The 21204-nt window shown below is 42.2% G+C and overlaps 1 protein-coding gene across 5 annotated transcripts in view; it reads right to left on the reverse strand.

Moving 5' to 3' along the window:
- Positions 1 to 21204, reverse strand: part of caskin2 (CASK interacting protein 2) — a 138087-nt gene that overhangs the window by 22233 nt on the left and 94650 nt on the right. For 3 of the 5 annotated variants that reach the window (XM_008104448.3, XM_008104447.3, XM_016991346.2), the window contains 14 exons: positions 14453 to 14550; positions 13760 to 13905; positions 12004 to 12099; positions 9677 to 9807; positions 9163 to 9271; positions 8336 to 8444; positions 7991 to 8085; positions 7095 to 7212; positions 5173 to 5376; positions 3733 to 3854; positions 2810 to 2891; positions 1997 to 2085; positions 1178 to 1288; positions 874 to 975 (listed from right to left, as the gene is read on the reverse strand). In XM_008104448.3, the coding sequence (XP_008102655.2) occupies positions 874 to 975; positions 1178 to 1288; positions 1997 to 2085; positions 2810 to 2891; positions 3733 to 3854; positions 5173 to 5376; positions 7095 to 7212; positions 7991 to 8085; positions 8336 to 8444; positions 9163 to 9271; positions 9677 to 9807; positions 12004 to 12099; positions 13760 to 13905; positions 14453 to 14550 (1612 nt within the window). The remainder of the gene's footprint in view (positions 1 to 873; positions 976 to 1177; positions 1289 to 1996; positions 2086 to 2809; positions 2892 to 3732; positions 3855 to 5172; positions 5377 to 7094; positions 7213 to 7990; positions 8086 to 8335; positions 8445 to 9162; positions 9272 to 9676; positions 9808 to 12003; positions 12100 to 13759; positions 13906 to 14452; positions 14551 to 21204) is intronic. The other 2 variants (XM_008104449.3, XM_008104450.3) reach the window with 2 other exon arrangements.

A 21204-nucleotide genomic window follows, 5' to 3' on the forward strand; every position in this document is an offset into this window, starting at 1 on the left:
ACTTAAAATAGTCACCTAATGCTTGCTATAATCCGAAGGTGCCAATGGCAGCATTTTGTGCTGTAGAGACCTGATATTTATCCTTGGACTAATAAGGCTTGGGTTCAAATCTCCCTCAGCATGAAACACCAGAGGGCCATTGTGAAGGAAGAATTCAGTGTATGAAGACCTGAGCTATTTGAAGAAGGATTGGCATAAAACAAGTATCACCATTACAATGACTTGGAAGTTAGCATGTGCTACTTGCCCGATGAGACGTGGAAATGGCACAGTGAGAAACATAGGTATTATCACTATTAGCCAGACTTCTTATGTGTCATTGTATTGATCACAACTATTGTAATGAATCACTCTCAACAACATATTGAAACACAGAAATGTGTTTCACAACAACCCTTGTAGTCAATCCATATCAATGTGTTGTCGAAGGCTTTCATGGCCGGGATCACAGGGTTGTTGTATGTCTTTCGGGCTGTGTGGCCATGTTCCAGAAGTATTCTCTCCTGACGTGGGCGAAACGTCAGGAGAGAATACTTCTGGAACATGGCCACACAGCCCGAAAGACATACAACAACCCTGCAATCCATATCAGTTTCCTTTTATAGATAGGCATGTGAGGCAAGAGAACAACATAATGAATCTACACCAAGTTGGAATTCCTGCTCTGCCAAATGTAATACTCAAATCAAATGACCATAAGGTGGATTTTTTACAGACATGCCGATTGCCGAAGTTTGCTTAAGAGCCTCAGAAAATTTCTGTAGCCAGCCCATGCCCCCAGATGATACAGATCCGGGGAATTACACTGATGGCTGCTCACTGCTTCTGCCTGGATACTCTGTGGATTCCTTGCCATCCCAGCCCCATACTCACAGGGATGTAATTTGGGAGCCATTCTGCAATGCTGAGCTGCCCAATCTCAGTGGAAATTTTCTTCCGGTGGCCTGGCTTAGTCACCCCGATAGCTGTGAGATCCTGGAACAAACAGCAGCAGCATTAGCCTATCTCTGGCACTGGTAGCATTCTGTAGTAGCAGGAAAATTATACATAGCACACCAGGGAAGAGCACTGCTTATAAACACTAAGTAGTGATGGCATGGATGAATGATTACCAGGTAAACAAAAGATTTAAGTTCCTTCCCTTTTATTATTTGGCCTTTTACTTCTTCTGACTTACCTCGGGAGTCATGCGGCTGATTGTTGGCACGTCATAGCCTGCACTCAGGAAGTTGGAGGTGTAGCCCTCTAACTGGAATTCACATAGCCAGTTGTAAATGGCTTCAGCATCCTGAAGAGAGACAGAGGAGTCCCTAGCTGAAGGTGATGCCATGGAATAGATGGGCCAATGCATTTCTGCAATTAAGGCTCTGGATTCTGGGATGGGCCAGTTTATTTCACATTACTTACTCTATTGCCAGCTTTATTAAACTCCAGGAAGAGATTATTGGAACAAAATTTGGCCCCTGTGCAAGGTAACAGTTTTCATGAGAAACTATGTTGGTTGCTATCAGACTATGATTCTTACATTACACATCAAACTTCTTTATATGTTAAAATTGTAAAAATTATTTCTGCTAATTAATTATATGGAAGATATTTCTATAGATAGTGCAGAGGATTCGGTAATCTACTGTTTGGATGAATACTCATGCACAGGTATTTATTCTCTTATTTATATATTTTGTAATGGCTTTAAGTCAAATAACATAAACTATTGGCAGACTGACATTCTTGCAATTGCTTCACAGAAACAGAGATAAGATACTTGAACTTCTGTATCCCATACATCAAGGAGAGGGAACATGTAATACTCCAGACATTGAAATGCAACATCTGTATAGTCAGTAATGAGAACTTTTGATTGCTGTACACATGCTGAACCATCAATAGTAAAATGCTCTCTATGTGGACACGTATGATGCAAAAAGCTGGACTGTATCCATTTTCCCCCAATGCTCAATTTCCGATCTGATCATTCTCAGTGCATTCCAAATACCTTCCCCTCCAACAGCTGCTCTGGGCGTAGATATTGGTGGGAGAAGATCATGTCACTGGTGTTGCAGTTGGAGAGGTGTGCCAGGGTCCCTGTAAAAAGCCAGAGTGGAGTCAAACAGGACCTAGGGCTGGAGATGGAATCAGAGCAGGCCACAGCCACCCAGAGAGCCCATGGCTGCACTGTTTTCATTTACTTCAGTGAGGATGGTGTGGAGGCCACAAACCACCCACTTCACATTTGTCTTCATAGATAAAAAAATTCCACAGGTAAATCAAATGGAAACATGGACCTTAAATACAGTACAAACCCAATATCTGCATAGGATACATTTCCCAGTTTACAATGGACTCGGGAATCATAGATTTTTGTGACTTCTATTGAAATGAACAACTTCTGCCTGAAGTTACACAAAGAGCCACACTATAGTTGAAATATACTATAGAATTAGCTGGAGGACCTAGACAATTCCTAGATATGACATATTTGGTCAGATGCAGTTAGGTAAAACTGTGATTATGGGGCTCACACTGCAGTTTAATCCATATCTTGCCCTTTTAGAAGGGCTAGTGCTGGTACCAATTGCTCATAGGAAGATACTGCAATAAAATATTATACATAATTACACATGTAAACTATACAAAGATTACAAATCAACACCACTGGCTGCTAAATGCGCCACTGAATACCAATTCAAATAGGAGCTTTTTACTGCTCTTATTAAAGGTGTTTAGACCTAGGATCTGATCATCCCCTTTTTGCCTGTATAATATACACTTCTCGCCATGCCTTTAAACAGACAGTCTCATCTCTTACCTATCATGGGATTTGTCTGTCCATTGTGAGAATTTGAACTTAAGAGGCGTTGCTGCAAATCCTCACCACTGGGAGAAAGTGGCTGCACAAACAGGAAGGAAGAATGAAGGTCAGAAACATGAGTGTGTTGCAGAATTATGGACTTATCAAGCTACACATGCTCAGCTTTTTCCATGCATTATGGTCACTGAATGGATTTTTCCAGCTGCAGCTTAATCCTGATCAACTGAAATGCCACACATGTATTCAAGGTTAAGACAGCATGAAGACTTAGCTGAAGGCAGCCATAAGATTCACATGAAGCCCTGCTAATATTGTGGGTGCTCACAAGCTAGATCTGGTATTTCTGAGTCTTTAGAGGCAAAAACAGAAGGGTTATTTTTAAAATTGTTTTCTGGGGTAGGGCAGAATTAGAATCACAGAAGAGACCACAAGGGTTATGCAGTTTGACCCCCTTGCCATGCTGGAATATACAAAAAAGCACTCCTGATGAATGAACTAGAGGGGTCATCCTGGGTCCCTTCCACACAGCTGAATAAAATTCCACATTATCTGCTTTGAACTGGATTATATAGCAGTGTGGACTCAGATAACCCATTCAAAGCAGATATTGTGGGATTTTCTACTTGATATTCTGGGATATATATGGCTGTGTGGAAAGGCCATGGGTGAGAAGAACAAAAGTAACAGCAACAAAGCTATCTGAACTCCTCAAAGACAGGGTATTTTCTTACTATTGATATGCATGTACATGAATGGAGTACCATTTATCTACACACATGGAATAAATGCTAAATGAATTGGATAATGAGTGTCCTAAAGGAAATAATGAAAGGATTGCCACAGGGAGTTTTTGGGATGGTGGTGGGACATCAAGGGAAATCTTTCACATTTTGTTGCAAAGGAAGTAGCACCAACTTTACCTTCACATTCTCAATGAGCAATCCGGTGACTTGCCCGTTGGTGCCCTCAGTGCTCTGGCCACTGCCAGCGCTCCGGATGCTGCCAATACTGCCCTCACTGCCCACACTGTTCCTGTCTCCAGCTGTATTGGAAGAAAGGAGAGATTTCAACCTGGGCTGGAGGAAGGCGTGGAGGGGGGAGAGAGGAGGGGGATATCCTGTTGCCCACGTAGCACTAGACAAGCAGGACACATTGTAGGTGGGAGGCATTGACTGATTGTACAAGAGTTCAGAGGCCCTTGGATTTCCCTCCAAGCATGACTGAGAAGCATTGAGTAGGCTCACTCTGCTATCAAGAAGGGGTCAGATGGTGTCAGCTGTAAAATTTCTTCCCTTCACCAACATTCAATTATTTAGGATCTCACCCCCAGACCCAATAGATCAGGTTGAAAATCATTCTACTATATAACAAAAGCATCAAGCATTAGTCCATCTCATACACGGAAAGAGGAAAGCAAGCAAGCAGGCAGGTCTTTGTGGGATGAAGGGGGATTGTCCATATACCAAAGAGTGGAAAATAGGCATGCTCACATTGAGAGCAAGACTGTACCAGTGGGAGAAATATTCATATCACACTTCTGGGTGGGTAATAAGGAGGCCTCTCTATGGCAAGTTAATGTCATGTGCAAAAATATATACTGACTGTCAAAGACTAAAATCCGTCATGGATTAGAGTAGTGTAGTAGGTCTGTATGCAGAACTACTGGTAACTTGATCCATTCACTACCCCTTGGACATATTGCAAATTGGATTAAGCCTCTCACAACCATTTCATTCAAGGTAGAGAGTAGGAGTTATTGCAGAAGTTCCCACAGCTAGATAAAAGTGATAGTTCTTTGCCAGAGTCTCCAGAGATGATGTAATTGCTTTGTGTTGAGAACTGGAGATACAATCAAGCACTTCTGTCACCTCCCCCCAATCCACCATGAAATGGCAATGGAATCCTTCAGTGGGTCTATGGTAGGTCTGTTTTAGTTGCTACAGAGGGAAATAGAGAATACCAACTCTATGGTGATTAAAATCAGATATACACAGGCATAAAGATGCCAGACTATGAAAGGAAAGGATTACCTGGATGTAAAAGGGTGATTTTGGTGGGACTTGAGTGGTCAGTAAATACATGCAAGGTTTGGTTCTACTGTCACTGTATGGAGTGGCAAAAATGAGTGCATTTTAAGAGTGGTGCAGCTGTGTGTTTGAAAGACTTACTTGCCTAGGCCAAGTAAGCATAATTGATTGCACTACATACATGCAAGGAAAATGAGGGATGGATATGTTAATATGTCAGTGTCATGTGACTTATGCAGAAAAGGGAGCCGTATCACGGGCAAGTGTGCAGAAGAGAAAATGCGAGTTCAGTTGTAAATATGTGAAGAGGAGGTGCCTAGCACTGCCCCTAACCTGGGATCTCAGGTGCTGGGGCTGTCCTGCTCAGGGTGAGGTGGCCACCAGCTGTGGGGAAGCCAAGGGGCACCTGCGGCAAAACAGGTGGAGAGGCATCTGAATGTGGCTGCTGCCCACCAGGAGGGTTGGCAGTGGCAACCTGCTGCCCCTTGGCAAGGCTCTGGCACTGGAGGGAAGGCACCGTGCGGGGAAGAGTCAGGCCTGCATGTAGAAACAAAACGCCCGGGTCAGCAATGAACGCATATGAAAGGGAGGCAGGTGGGGTGGGCATGAACAGGGATGGCCTTCTCTCCCGATGGGAATTAAGTGCATTGAGGTGGATTGGAATATAAAGGGAAGGGAAGGCTGCCGTGACTGAAGATCACATGGCTGCTCACACAGCATTTGTGCAGCACAATTTAAAACATATGGAGACTCAATGTGGGAGGTACATCCAGTCCATTTCAACAAGGTTTCCACAAATTTATTATTATGTATTAATTAGTATTATTTATTATGATAGAATCTTTCAGCAGCCCACAGTGAGATTAGCAACTATGCCAGAGGCAGCAAGTGCAAAATTCTCTCTCTTCCTTCTTTCTGAGAGTATTCCTCCGCATGGATTTGGGTTCTTATGCCCAGTTCTTAAATTTCATAATTCCCAAATGCCTATATCTGGGGAATGATCTGAGTAATCAAAGCTCTTTAAAATAATAAGCACATCTTATGATAGTGCACTCATCCTATTTTTGTCTCTGGTGCAACAACTTCACATATTTTTGTCCAAAAACAACCTGCAAGGGAACAAGGGGAAATTCATGCATACAGGCATGCATGCTATGGAAAAGTAATCTGCCATCTGAAACAAAGCAGCTATTTTGAGCTCCTAAATAAATTAATTGTAATTTCAAATGTCTTAAGAAAATGTAGAAATTAAAATACAGGCAATAATTTTTACAAATGGCGACTCACTGTAAAAGGTCTACAGGTATATGTAAAATTTAGGAAAATTATACACCTTGGTCCAATCCATAATCACATGAGCTAACCATAAATGGATGGTTTTCCATATAGTTCCACTAGCACTTCAATGAATTACCATTGGATAAATAATGGTCTGTATTTTCTCATGATTAAGGGGAAATCCATACAAAAAGGAAATTGCAAAATAGAAGGCAGGAATGCATAGATAGAAACCTTGGCTCAGTTAAATTATATGAATGACGTAGGTTGATAACGTAATGAGAGCCTCATTTGGAAACTCCTTTAGAAGGAAAGCAGGAGCTTATGGCAGTTTCTACCTTTTCTTAGAATTTCTGACACTACCTTCATTTTGAAGATTAAGATTATCACCTTGAAGATGATCTTGATGATTATTTCATTTAATACATCCTTGTCCTACGTTAATACCTTTCTATTTTTGGATAACAGATCCCTCATTTCCAAATATCCCCCTTCCTGAGTTTTTAATGTAAAAATTGCTAGAGATCCTCTGTAGAATTTTCTCGAGAAAGGAGATCACATAGAAAAACATGGATATTCTTTTATTAACACTATAAATGAAAATGACCCTTTTATGATGAAAAAATGGGGAGATGACTTTTGTATTGCATGACTGGACTGAAATATCAGCCCCACATTATGCTCCCAGATAGAATGAGCCTTGAAACAGAGCAGAGGATATATAGAAGAGCTAATCAGATTCACTATGACACTGGAAGGCATAACATAATTGGCTTTTGTTCATGAAAAAAGAGCATCCCAAGGCCAGGAAATTATTGTCATGTTAGGGAAGGAGAGGGATTATAGGAACAGGAATCTTTTCTGTAGGATGAACAAGTCACTGGACAAATGGGCTGAAGTCACAGATACTTTCCACTGATCACATCTGGTCTCCAACAAACTCTCCCCCCGACCCCCAGCTGAGACTCTTGACCAACCTGTTCGTTTGCTGATGACTTCTACAATGGATGGAGGGAAGTACCCAACTCGGTCAGTGCCCTTCTGAGAGTCATGGATATGGCCTTTCCATCGTCCATCTGCATGCTGTTCCAGCACCTGAGAAAACAACATAGTTCTCCTCATCAATGGGATAAGACAGGTACAGCATCACAGAGTCAGATGGATGAAAGAAACCAACGTAGCGAGTATGCTTGAAAAGGTATAGGTAGGATTTTCTTAAGTTAGTGTGTGGTATATTAGCCAAAGTATAAATAAGGAGACTCCTCCCCCCTCTTTCAAAATAGGTGGCCTGAGAGGATCCATTATTTGCTTTCCTGGCCCTCGATTTCCAAGATAAAGAATGCCATTGCAGGGCAAACAAAGAAAAGGTGCACAATTTTTTAAACACTCTAAAGCAGCCTTCCACAGGTTGGTGCCTTCCAAATGTTTTGGTTTCACCTTCCATGCTCTCTCACTACTGTCCATGTTAGTTGAAGCTGATGGGTGTTCAAAACACCTAGAGGACATCAGGGAAAGAAGTTTGCTCTAAAAAGCTATATAGTAGGCTTTGCTTGGATTAGATAATATTTATATTCTTAAGGGCTAGAAACATGCTTTTAAGGAAAAGTCCCTAAGGTTCCCAACAGAATTCTATGCCTGAAGTTAGAATTCACATTTTGTACTCTTCCTGTCTTTCTAGATAATTGTGGCATATTCTGTATTTTCCCAATCCACTGTCTAGGTAAAACTATGCCTGTGCTATTCTTTTCTGGCTATTACAATTCTTAATAGGGTTCTGGCACAGGATCACAGCAATGTGAAGGTGACAAAGAAATGCTGCATGGGGAGAGATCCAGATATATCAGGACCTCTATGGATTCTGTTAATCTCTCACCGTGATGACATCCCCGGCACGAATGTTGAGAGCAGTTGGATCATGGAGATTCCAGAAATCCTTCAAAGCTCGGACCTTCAGGATTCCTGATGCCTCTGAAGACAAAGGGTAGAGGGAAGAGAGCAGGAGGGGGTCAGAGAAGGCAAGGTGTGGACAGGGAATTCAGGGAGGAGGAGGAGGAGGAGGAGGAGATGATGATAATGTTACTCACTCTGCAGAATTCCTCAAACGCCCCACAGCTTACCCACTTGTTCTTTGCAAACAACCGGTTTTCTTCTCATTCCCAACCCTCCCCATCAGCTTCCACATCTGAAGTCTTCCAGAACTAGCTTATGGCCTGCTCACCTCGTAGCAGCTGTTTGATGTCCTTGCTCGCGTGTGAAGTTGTGAACTGGTTTACAATGTCCAGAGCAGTCTGGTTGTAGGTGTTGCGGATGTTGACATCAATGCCCCCCTAGAAAAGAACAATACAAGCAACTGGCTTGGCTGAAACCAATACTGGATAATGATTCTTAGACCATAACTCTTGAAAGCCAAGTATTTTGCTGTCCAGGGGCTGCCTTCCCATTCTTCCCTTATTCAATGCAAGGACCTTGAATCTATCATGTCTTGGGTTTGCGTTCAGCCTCAGTTTCCAAAAAGAATGTACCTGCCTCATTCACAGGGGAGCTGTCAATAGGAATCAGAAGAAACTGCAGAGCACTGGCTACTTTAAAATGCAAAGAGATTGCGCTTTCTATAGCTATTTGATAACAAGGTCTGCAGTTACTTCCCAAGCTTACATACAGAAAGGGAGTTGCAAGGGCACTCTGGCAAATCTACTGGTAGTTCATAATAATAGGCATACTGCCTAGACCACCAACTAGCTGTGCCTTTGGCAAGAGTGGCAAGAAGCCATAACCATGGAAGGAGGCATGCAGAGTTTTTTCCAAGTTTGGGAAGGGAAACATACAACTCAAAAGATACTGGATTCAATGCATTATCGCCGAATGAACGAGGACAGTTATCCTCATATAAGCTTACACACAAGACAGAAAAAGAGCGGGGGAAACTTCTGTTCTTTGCTTCCACTTTGCTTTCCACTTCCACCTCAACTCCAATGTCTGGGGCCCCTCTAAAGCTGAAACATTTCAGTCTCCAAGCAACCATTCCTAATCCAATGTTAGCCTCACTTGTAGCAGCAGGCGCACCACCTCGGTCTTCCCATACAGGGCTGCCTCATGCAAAGCAGTGCCCGTCTTCGTTTGTTTGTTGATCTCAATACCAGCTTTCAGAAGTTGCCTGTGCAGATAGGAACATAGAAGCAATGAATACAATCAGTCAAAAGATGGATCAAATTCCTCTGACCTAGATCACAAAACTGTGGTGCATACTACAGTAGAGTCTCACTTATCCAACATAAACGGGCACATACATTATGAAGGTACATACATTCATAATTCTACTACTGAAAAATCCAAAAGTCAGTTCGTAGTTGTTTTACTTGGAATACTTGAGGGAGAGTGATGATTTGCAACCTCCCCTAAAAATGCTTGTGTACAATTTCACCAGATGTTTCACTCCCATTTCTCCAGATCTTGCTCAGATGTTGGATTCTGTGTTAAACCTTCAGAAGCTAAATGACCTGGGCCACTGTGTGTGGTCAAAGGTTTCTCCCTGTATTAGTAGTATACCCAAAGGAGCTACCTGATGATCTCCTTGTGTCCATTCTTGGCTGCCAAGTGTAGAGGAGTGGTGTAGTTGGGGTCGCTTGTGTCCTTAGATTGTCCCTCAAGCAGAGCTACACACATGTGGCTGTTCAGGAGCAGCTGGGCCACCTATAGGGGACAAAGAGTGGGGGGAGGATAATAGGGGACAAAGAGTGGGGGTAGGAGAACAGCAACTATAACCTCTTGGAAATGGTAATGGTGACATCATCTTCTGCTTAAGCCTCTTGCATTACTACTATTTTAATATACAACATGACCAAAGAGACCAAAGAAACTCATAGAAAACATCTACACATTTCAAGATTGCTGTCAAAAGAAGTGGCCATATTCCAAAGGTTTCTGTCCCTTTAATACAGGTGGGCAATATATACCCTGCAGACTAACTGGACCTTCAAGGCCATTTAACACTGCACCACTGAAATTTAGCAACAAGTCAAGTGAATTCTTTTTAACCAAGTGGGAAATTCGTCCTTCCCAGAGATTTCTGTGAATTGATTTCTGGGACACCTGTGTTATCCATGTAGCAAAATAAAACAAAATCCAACAAAGAGAGTTATCTTATGTGCAACCAAGATGCACAAAATAAATAATTCGAACTTTCAACACACTACCGGATTCTTCATCAGGCAAATGATATTTAAAATCATACAAAGGGAAAAGAAAGGTGACAGTGTTGGGAGTCACAGGTCTAGATTTTGTATCAGAGGTTGTTTCTGTTGTTGAATTGGTCAATTCAAGAAGAGACCATTCCCATTCGGCCATGGGGGAATGAGACAAAAAAAAGTAAAATTTAAACTTGATGGGCAGAGATTTTTGTATTTTGTCTCAAAATATTTGTAAGTCAGCTTCTGAAATTTGACAGCTGGGGGGCAGTGCAGCTCAGAATGGGTTGTGAGGGAGCACAAAATTGGGTCCTCTGAAGTTGCCTGCCTGATTAAGACCTCCAAGGGAAACAAGTGCTCGGATGGAGAGTCCTGCCCCATTCCAGAATCGCAGAAGTGGAAGGGAGGGAAGGGGGCACCTGCTACACACTTGCCTTGCCTCAGAGCTCTTAAAAAGACAGAATTCCTATGTCTTTTGAAATAAAGTCATCCCAGTTTTCCGTATCCTCTCAAATTCTCCCTTTTTCCAGGCTGCGTCTGCCAAGTTCCTTCGTTCTTTGTTACTTCTTTTCTCCAAAAGGACTAGGGGTAAAGCTTGGAGGAGTTCTGGGAAAGGCCATGATGGTAGAAAATTATTTCTACTTCAAGTGCCTTGTCCTGCCCCTTTGAGATACTTTGGTCCTGACCTGGTCTCCACATCTACCTTCACAGACTGCAATCTGTACCCAAAGGCTCTTGGTGTTCTATTTTGTACCCCAATAGTTACATATAGTCTATTTGTTATGCAAACTGAGATTCATGCCACCCACTTCTTTGGGATGAGAAAAGGCCATTGACATTCCATCATTTTTCTTTGGTGAAGTCCTTTCGGTTCATATCCCCAAAATTGTGTAAATTAGTTGTCTTTCCCTTTAGTTTGTGGGGGAGGTTTCCAACCCACCCACTGCCCAGGAATCCTGAGCATCCTCCCGCACCTGTCCCTGAATAGTGGAGACAGGAATCCACGGACAGCTCACAGCTTTGGCAGGTTGGAATCCCAGGCCTCCTATCCCAGCTGGCCTTGGTTTTGCCCTCCACTGTCTGAAGAGATTAATAGGGATCAGGCACTGTCTGGTTTCTGATGGCAAGAGTGAGAAGAGACCTGATGCAAGTCCTGTCAGCACTGGAGGGGCAATAGATATGTTTCCTTAGTGCTGAGCTTTTTCCAGAGTCAAGTCAAGGCCTGACCCAAGATGGGTGGGGGCAATTTGAAAAAGAGGAATAGGTTTCTGTGCCTTCAACACTACTGATAAACACCAAATTTCAGCACATACTCCACTTCAAATAAACCATCACTATTAAAGATAGAGGATGTCCCATGGCTACTATAGCCAGGATGGCACTGCCACTCTACCATAGCCACTCATGTGGGATATATGAAGAATGTAAAATATTGTTCCTCCCTATCACATGGAAGGTCTCTAGCTTCAAATAGTGTGAAGTTGGCTTAGGAAAGGCCTACGAGGTAGAAAAAAGAGGAACATTATAATAAACCATTCATGCAAAGATGTTGGGCTTCCAGCCATACCTGAGCACTTTTTTGTGGTGACTGTATAGCTAAAAAATTAACTAGGTCTATAGTAGACTATTAACTAGGTCTATAGTAAAATAATTTGCTTTTAGTAGCTTGTTACAGGTAGTAGCTAGAGCCACTTTTGCTCACCTTCAGCCTCCCAAACTCACAAGCCAGGTCCAGAGGCGTTTTCTTTGCCTTGTTGATAAGGCATGGGTTGGACTGGTGCTGGAGGAGCATCTCCGACTGCAAGAGTATGGGGAGGAACATGGAAAGAACAATATGAAGCTAGGAAAACTGGCAGTGAGTTGTGCAGATGGACATCTTCTCTCCCTGGGACCTGTGCAGAGTCAGCTCAAAATCCTCCTGTGAGAGAGATCCTGCTCAGTGCTCACAGCAATACACAGACAGTGTGTGTGCTCTGATGCTGCTCCTCTCACAGAGGGCTCATCTAATCCAAATTAGCAACATTTAAACATTCTCCAATCTTTCCTAGAGAATCTTCAAGTTTTTTCAAGGATTAATTCAGAACAATCTAAATATCATCTCATGTTGGTTTCATCTGCTTCCCTGGAGTCTCTTTGGTGACATTCCAAGTCCTTGCAAAGAGAAAGGAGCACCTGATTCAATAATGGGACTCTTGGAAAAGAGGCACATTTCTCACACTCATAAGGACAGTGCGCATTTCTCAAATTTGAATGGCCAGTGATTTTTGTAATGCACACAGTGTCTGGTATTCAAAGAATTTCAGTTTCGCTTTTTATAGAAAAATAAGGTATGAGGCCACACCAGAGTTCAACAACACTTGGAAACATGTGGGTAATTGGGCAATAAAGGCTAAGGCTCAAAGTAGTTTTCCACATACTTGGAACAGATGCTTTTCCAAGATGTGTATTTGTCATAGCATGTACTTTTCCTCATCCACACATCTTAGCATGTTTTGATTTCTGATAAGTCATCAGAAGGGTTAAACCCTTGTGCCGGCTGAACTGCTGATCTGAAGGTTGGGTTGCTGACCTGAAAGTTGCCAGTTCAAATCCATGAGATGGGGTGACCTCCCATCTGTCAGCGGTAGCTTGCGGGAACATAAGAGAAGCCTCCCAACTGGATGGTAACACATCTGGGCATCCCTTGGGCAATATCTCTGTAGACTGCCAATTTTCTCATACCAGAAGCGACTTGCAGTATATTGTCAAGTCACTTCTGACACAATAAAAAAAAATCAGAGGGCAAGTACAGCTTTAATTTGCAACCCTTATTGTGTAGGTTCTGTTTCTTTGATGAAATATTTTTTATGGGAGGAAAAATGTGTTAATTGGTGTGAATACACATACTCCTTAACATCTAGTTTGATTGTCAGAAAGCAAGAGCAATATATAAAAACTTTTGAGGCTATTTGGAGTCCTTAATGCTATGTGGATTTCTTTGGTTTCTTCCATACTAGTTAATCCTTGTTCTTTTGCCCTAATGAAATTTAATAACTCTCCAGAGTTGAAGTCATCAGCATTTAGGCATTAGTTTCTTTGTGTCCTTATTTTTTTTATATAAAGCTGAGGGAATAATAACAGCTCAAGTTAAAATATTGTGCAAATTCATACTGCTTTTCAGACAAAGCTGACTTTTTAATATTCTTTTATTTCTCACTTTCCACCAGAAGAATTTCCCCCCTTTTCTCCTCCTGTAAAGGGAGGTAAAACTCAGGTACTGGAAAGTAATTTGTGATAACTTCTCATCGCAGTTTCACAGCTGTGCCCATGCCTTTGTATTGGGGAAGTAATACTATAGCAAAATTTACAGTTAGTATATAGATCATTGCTTGGCAAGTGAGAAATTGATGGGAGCTGGGGAGGAGGGCAGACAAATTGGTGCGACTGATCAAGACTAGAGATGCCATCCTACCACTTACCACTTCATAGTGGCCGTACTGCGCAGAAAGGTGCAGTGGGATCTGTCCATCCAGTGATGCCATGTTGACCGAAGCAGCAGCCCGTAGCAGCAGGCGAACTGGTTCCACCTTCCCTTGCCAGGCAGCATAGTGTAATGGCCGCATTCCTGGAGAAAGATAGCATCCAAAGGGTAGAGACTTGGGCCTAAGTTAGAAGTGGGAATATTCTGGAAATTGGAGGCCTGCATGGCGGTCTCTAGGATTCTACAGGGCCACACAATGAAATGATACCTGCCACGTTGGGCTGCAAAGAGTGGTGACGTTCACCATCAGGGTCTTTTCCAAGGTTTCTGGTTGCTTTAGGATTACCCCTCAAAATAGTCTTGTAAGCATATCTGAATAGGTTTTGAACTGAAGGAGAGTACTGGTGGAGTTGGATAAAATATCTTTTTTGGCTGAAAAAATTCTGTTGCTGGGAGCTTTTGAGAAAATTTGTGTAGGGTCCAATGAAGCCCAAGGAATGCATTATTCCCACTCCTGCGCCTGCTATTCCTAACCTCAGCAGCCCATTAAATCAGTAGTAATTTGAATTGTAAACATTTATGTAAAATCCAGTGATTCAGTAGGTCTCCTCTAGTTGGTCACATAAATTTAAATCCTATTCTGAGAAGAGTAATTAAAATTGGAAGCCCAGAGACAGAGCAGAATACTTACCATTGACATCCTTAATATCCACAGTGGCTTGTGCCTCCAGTAGCAGGGAGATAAGATCCAGGCTCCCAACCAAGGCTGCATGGTGTAGTGCTGAAAACCTGAGAACCAGAGAGGAAAAAGTATCCCTTAATGTACAAGCCAGTCCGCCCATTGAGAAGATGGTCACCACTTTTAGAATCAGACTCTGGCAACTAAGAGCCAATGAGGTCATTAGCATTAGAGTGGTGTAAACCAGTGTTGTAATTCATAGTATCACTGCCATGGAACTTCTCTCATATCAGATCAAACCCCAATATTGTAGATAAAATACTAGACATTTTGACAAATCAAGCAATCAGAAAAAAACCCAGAAGTAACAATAGTTATTTTGGTATCACTCCCTCAGAGGGTGTCATCCAGTGTGGTTCACAGCCTCCCAGTGATGCTACTGCTGAGAGCCATAAAACAGGGGTGCCAATGCTCTCAATAGATTATTTGCACCCCTCATGTGGAGATTGTCTTTTCTCCTCTCCAACTATATGGCCAAGAAATTCATCAGCCTCTTCTTCTCATCCCCTTGGACATTTTTGGAGAGAAAACTGAAATAAAGTTTGGCCTAATTGTGGCTCCAATCTCTTAAAAGTTAGTGTGGCATAGTAGGTTGTGTACTGGGGCCAGAACAGGCTCACAACTGAAGAAATCAACTCCATGATGACTCCTTCATTTCAGATTAACATGGTTCATCATTTTGTTAATAGAAACTAAGGTAACCTAGATTCACCTTATTCACATGTTGGTATTTGGAAACATGGGGGACGGCCATGTTGCCCCCAGTGATATGAAATGGCTAAATGAAGAAATTATCATGACATCATCTTCTTTTCCTGATGCACCCAAGTGTTTCATCAAGGAATGAAATGGAATCACTCTTAATGGTTTTTCTACACTTCATACTCCATTAAATGGAAAAAATCTGCCCAGAATGAGGTCTATCTTCAGCATGAGAAGAAAAGGAAAAAGTGACAAGATCTAACAAGGCTAGGTCACTGCACATTCAAAGACTGTTCAGATAGTGTCTACAGAACTAGAAATGCGATTTTCTTGCTTCCTTTCTTAAGTTAACACTTTTCTGAAAAGCTGCCCCTTTTCATCATCTTCTCAAGAATGTTCCACCTAGCTACCTGTTCATATGGTTGACAAAGAGAAGAAGCGTGATCAAACCAAGAAGCTGACTAACCTTTCCTGTATTAAATGATGTTAGCTTCTTGGGGACCTTTCATACTACACAGATACATCACTTGGATTCCACTTTCACTTTGATGCCATGGCAACATCCTATGAGATCCTATGGGGGCAATCAAAAGATTTTATGGGATGTTACCATGGCAATTGAAGAGGATTCAGAGGGATATAAATGTGTAGTATGAAAGGACCCTGAGTCATACAAAGCATTCTGTTTCATGAGGCATAGTGTGTAATTCAAACTTTATGGAATTTTACTACCAACTGCAATCAGCTGACTAACAGATCGTTGCTTGTATATTTCCAGATTTGTTAAACCAACTTGAACAAAGCTACAGTAGCATTTTATAGTATTCTGGGAATCATTGTTCCTTTGAATTGATAGACATCTGCTGGGCTATCCAGATCTGTCCATTTCCAAAATTATGGAGATCCCTTTAAAATGCATTGCTTAAAAGAAGTGACATCTGCCAACCTCAGCTCCTTGTAAACCATTGCTTTTTACAGCTTTCCAGCAATGGCCAGGCAAGTCCAAAATGCTTAATGACACATTTCTAATTCCCATCTTTCCCAGAAAACCAGCTGCTCCAGAGAGGGACCCCCCCCCCCACCCCCTTTTGGAGACCTAATTATGTACCAGGCAAGACAATTCTGCTGCCATGGCTGGGGAGGACATTGAATGATTTCCTTTTGTGTTTAATATTTGTCTTTGCTATTATTTCCATGTTGTACCTTAACATGCCCATTCTCAAGCTTGGTATAATCCTTGCATAAGAAGATGCTGAGTGGGACAGAGAAAGCTGTCTACAGGTACAAATGTGTAGCATTCATCACTAGCATTCTCAATAAGTAATATGCAAAGAAAAGTTCCAGAAGTGCAGCTTTTCTATTCAGTACACCATTTACTATGCCTTTAATAAAAGAGTAAGTCAGTCAGTCGGTCTATCATATACCTACCTACCTATTATTATTACAGTAGAGTCTCGCTTATCCAACGTTCGCTTATCCAAAGTTCTGTATTATCCAATGCAGTCTGTCTTTTAGTAGTCAGTGTTTTGTAGTGAATGTTTTCAGTACATTGCAATGTTTTGGTGCTAAATTCGTAAATACAGTTATTACTACACAACATTACTGTGTATTGAACTGTTTTTTCTGTTAATTTGTTGTAAAACATGATGTTTTGGTGCTTAATTTGTAATAAGCATTTCCTTAATCCCTCCTTATTATCCAACATTTTTGCTTATCCAAGGTTCTGCCAGCCCGTTTATGTTGGATAAATGAGACTCTACTGTATTATTATTATTACTACTAACTGTATTTATACCATGCTTTTCTCTCTGTGGGGACTCAAGGCGGCTAACAATTCCACACTTTAGTCATAGTTTAAAAAGCGCAATACAAAAATTTAAAAACAATTAAATAATAGTGTGGACTAAGGTAAAAACAGATTAAAATATAATAAATATACTTAAAACAACATTCACAACTACCTACCTACCCTGCACTATCTCCCTCCCTCTCCTTATAACTGGGACTCTCCTTACTATCAATTTATTCACTCATTCCCAGGGCCATATCCAGAAAATGGTGTGTGTGTGTGAAATCTTTTCTTTTTTTTTAGCGAATCATGAAGAGTAGTTCCATAATGCAAAATAATTTAGAAATCAGTCTCCATCAATAAACTTTAGTGAACACTCAAGACAGATAAACTTCAGTGGAGACTCATGGGGATTTGGTAAACCAGTTAAAATTCATAAGTAAACCAAGTTTTTTAAAAAAAAATCTGAAAAATATCAGATATAGGACTACAGCCCTGCTCATTCCTATCCCCAAAACTGGTATTCAAGATGACTAACCAAAATTAAAATATCATGGGGTGCATTTGCATTTACATGAATTCCGCTTGACACCACTTGAACTGCCATGACCCAATGATATGGAATCCTAGCAGTTGTAGTTAACAAGGCATCCACCGCCTTTGACAGAGAAGGCTAGAGACCTTGTGTAACTACAACTCCCAGGATTCCACAGCACTGAGACATGGCAGTTCAAGTGGTGCCACACGGTATTCATTCCACAGTGTAGATGCACCCAAGCTATTCTCTAAGATAGCACAACAAAACTCTTTGGCTCTGCTCCTCAAAACATGCTAGGGGTGTGCGAGTAGTACTTCCCATTTCTCTTTAGGGAGAAACAAACCATGAAATGTCTCATAAGCAGTACTAAGAACCAGCCAACTGTGTTATTATTAGCTGCAGGGGCACTGGAAGGGGAAGGAGGGCATTGGATTGTTTTTTGGATGGTAACACAATAGTTAGACAACAAAACTAACCCTGTGGTGGTCTCTGGCCTGGGGACAAATGACAGCTTATTGGGGGGCATGTAGTGTATCTCCTCCCCGGCCCCACCCCTCTCGTCTTGCCCTGACTCTGGCAGTCTCTCCCAGCACGCCTTTCCTACTGTCCGAGTCTGCGAGGCCACTGGGAATGAATAGACCTTGTGTCTCTGGTCTGTGAAAGAGGCTTGTTTATCCAGTCCCACTGCACCCCCCCTCCTCGCCCTGAAACGGCCAGCTCCTGCCTTCTTCTTGCTCAGTGCTGACTCGGTGTGGACTCAGACAGGGCCAGAGCTGCTGGGAACTAAGCTTTTCAGCCTCGGAGGGAGGCTTGGAGCCACCAAAGCACAAACATTGTCTCTAGCAAGGCTCCTAGTGGAGCCTCCGGTGGCCTAGGGGATAAAAGCCTTGTGACTTGAAGGTTGGGTTGCTCACCTGAAGGCTGCCAGGTTCGAATCCCACCCGGGGAGAGCGTGGATGAGCTCCCTCTGTCAGCTCCAGCTCCATGCGGGGACATGAGAGAAGCCTCTCATAAGGATGGTAAAACATCAAAACATCTGGGCGTCCCCTGGGCAACATAGTTGCAGACGGCCAATTCTCTCACTCCAGAAGCAAATCAGGTTGCTCTTGACACGAAAAAAGTGTGTAAAGTGCACCTTTGCAGTAGCCATGGCTGGATTTAAGCACAAACTAAGAAAGCTACAGTCTAGACCAGTGGTTCTCAACCTGTGGATCCCCAGGTGTTTTGGCCTACAACTCTCAGAAATCCCTGCCAGTTTACCAGCTGTTAGGATTTCTGGGAGTTGAAGGCCAAAACATGTGGGGACCCACAGGTTGAGAACCACTGGTCTAGACACTGGGACTAGACTGTCATTAATACTGTAAATTTGAGATTTTATTTAGCTGTTAGAATTATACACTTTGGGTGGAGGGAAATGCTATGAGGTTTGCTTTAAACATGAACTAGTTTCAGGCTGCAGAATGTCTTAATTCAGCCCTCTTGTAGCAACTGTAAATTGTGTACTATGTGTAGTTCAGTGAGAGTTTAATAACAGCCATGCCAAGGAAAAATGTAATGTTTAATGAGAGAAGTGGCTATAGCAGCTATGCCAAGGCAAATGTAAATAATACCAAGTTTATGAAGACAGTGCTCATGGGCGAAGTCTTTTCCTGAGCCACAGACATCCAGCTAGCTGTCAACTCATGCTGTGTTTTTGCTGCAAGCTGGATGCTCCAATTATCCCCACAGTAACTTCTCTGTGGGAAGAAGGAGACCCCTGGAGCCAAGAGATTGGCCAAAGACTCTAGAAAGGCACCGTGCCCACCCAAGAGGCAGGTCCAAAGAATAGGGTTGAAGAGTGGACGGACCCTGCCTAGCATGGCTAAGTGGCACAGGTGGGTCCCTCTGCACAAATAGGGAGCCTGCCAGCCCCTGGAGAAAAGTTTTCCATGGCATTAAAAGCAACAAATGGAAGCTTCCTGCCTGCAGAGATGCAGCCAAGCTTCTTGAAGTCTTATCATGCCATTCTTTCTGATAAATTCTTGTATAGCACAGGAAGAAATGCAACAACACTGATAGGAAATGTCTCACTTCACCCTCATACAGTTGTGTCTTTTGGTGCCAAAGGAAACAATAATTCGGGCCTTCACAGTCAAATTGTGTTGTGTATATTGATGGATAAACATACCAATCCACATACGTTCCAGTTCCAGGTTGTGACACAGCAAAATACAAAAAAGTCAAAGAATGTGTGCATGATACTTGTGTAAGGCACTATATATAGTATACTGCTATGCCTTGCATCTGAAAATTCTAGATAAAAATGCAACAGCAATAACACGTACTCACTATATATATATTGGTAGATGACCAGCTCTGAATACATACTCATTATGTAGGTTCAAAGTTTGGACATCTAGGTGCCCAGTAAGTGACTCTTAGGTGAAACTAATGCATGCATGCAAACACTTTATAGCTTCCAATAAGAAAACTCTAGAGTAGTGGTTACTAAACTAGGATCATAAGATGTTGGACTAAAATTCCCAGAGATGCAGGTGAAACATCAGGAGAAAATGCTGCTAGAACACGGCCACACAACCCGGACATCGCACAACACCCTAGTGATTCTGGCTGTGAAAGCCTTCGACAATACATTCCTAGAGAATCTGATCATTAATCACTCTGGTTAGGGCTTCTGGAAGCTGTAGTCTAAGCAGGTCTGGGGACAAAGGTTCGGGAACCAATGCTTTGGTGTCTCCAGGTTTAGTAGACATTTAGCTACTTGCTCTGGCTTGTTATCACCTCTACACTTGGATGTCCTTATTTCTATCTAGTTCATCTACACTTTACCCATTCCAGATCTCTTGAAGTGAATGTGCGAGGAAACTTCAGGACAGAAGAATCCCAAAAAAATTCCTGGACTATTTTCATTTTGGAATCCAGTGTACTCTCTGTCTATTCAGTTAGGTCTGAAGTTTGAAAAAGCCACATTCACTTTAACAGCCATCCCCAAAATTGTGGGAGTTTGGAGCAATATGCCTGAAAATAATTGGTTTGGGGAGGCTGCTGTGAGGGAGACAGGAGATTTTTTGCTGTATGTTTATATAAGAATCGGGGGTGGGAGGACTGTAGTATCAGTGTTATAGGAACAGAAACATAGGAATGCTATACTGTTGGTTAAGTAGCATTAGCTAAATTTTAATGCATGCTATGACCTTAATCCACAGTGATTGCTTGTCAGTGTTCTGGGAAGCTATTGTATTTTTCCAAGAGTGGGGTTAGAAGATAACATTTTCCTCAGCAAGTAAGAAGTCGTTGCCCCTATGAATGTAGCTGCAGTCCTCAAATCACCTTATTCATGCAATCTCTCCTTCTGCCTTTCCCCAACTTGAGGCCATTCAGATGTTTTGTGCAATGACTCTCATCCTGTACCATTAGCCAGTGGTTATAGGAGATCCAGCCCAACACATTCAGGCGCTACCACCTTTACTCAGTTATTTGAACAAATCATATATCTAGCAATGCATTAAAGAGTGGGCTTTCACAATTTTTCCTAACTTGAGGTAAATGGCCCAAGATCGCATAACGGGATGCTTGACTTGTAGTTAGATACAGAAGGCAGGAAGGAATTGAGGAACTGAAAAATCTTTATCCTCTCTTGAACAACGTGTTCATTGTTCTCTCCAACTCATCAAC

Source organism: Anolis carolinensis, chromosome 2 (assembly GCF_035594765.1).
Source record: "Anolis carolinensis isolate JA03-04 chromosome 2, rAnoCar3.1.pri, whole genome shotgun sequence".
In the NCBI taxonomy this organism is placed as follows: domain Eukaryota; kingdom Metazoa; phylum Chordata; class Lepidosauria; order Squamata; family Dactyloidae; genus Anolis; species Anolis carolinensis.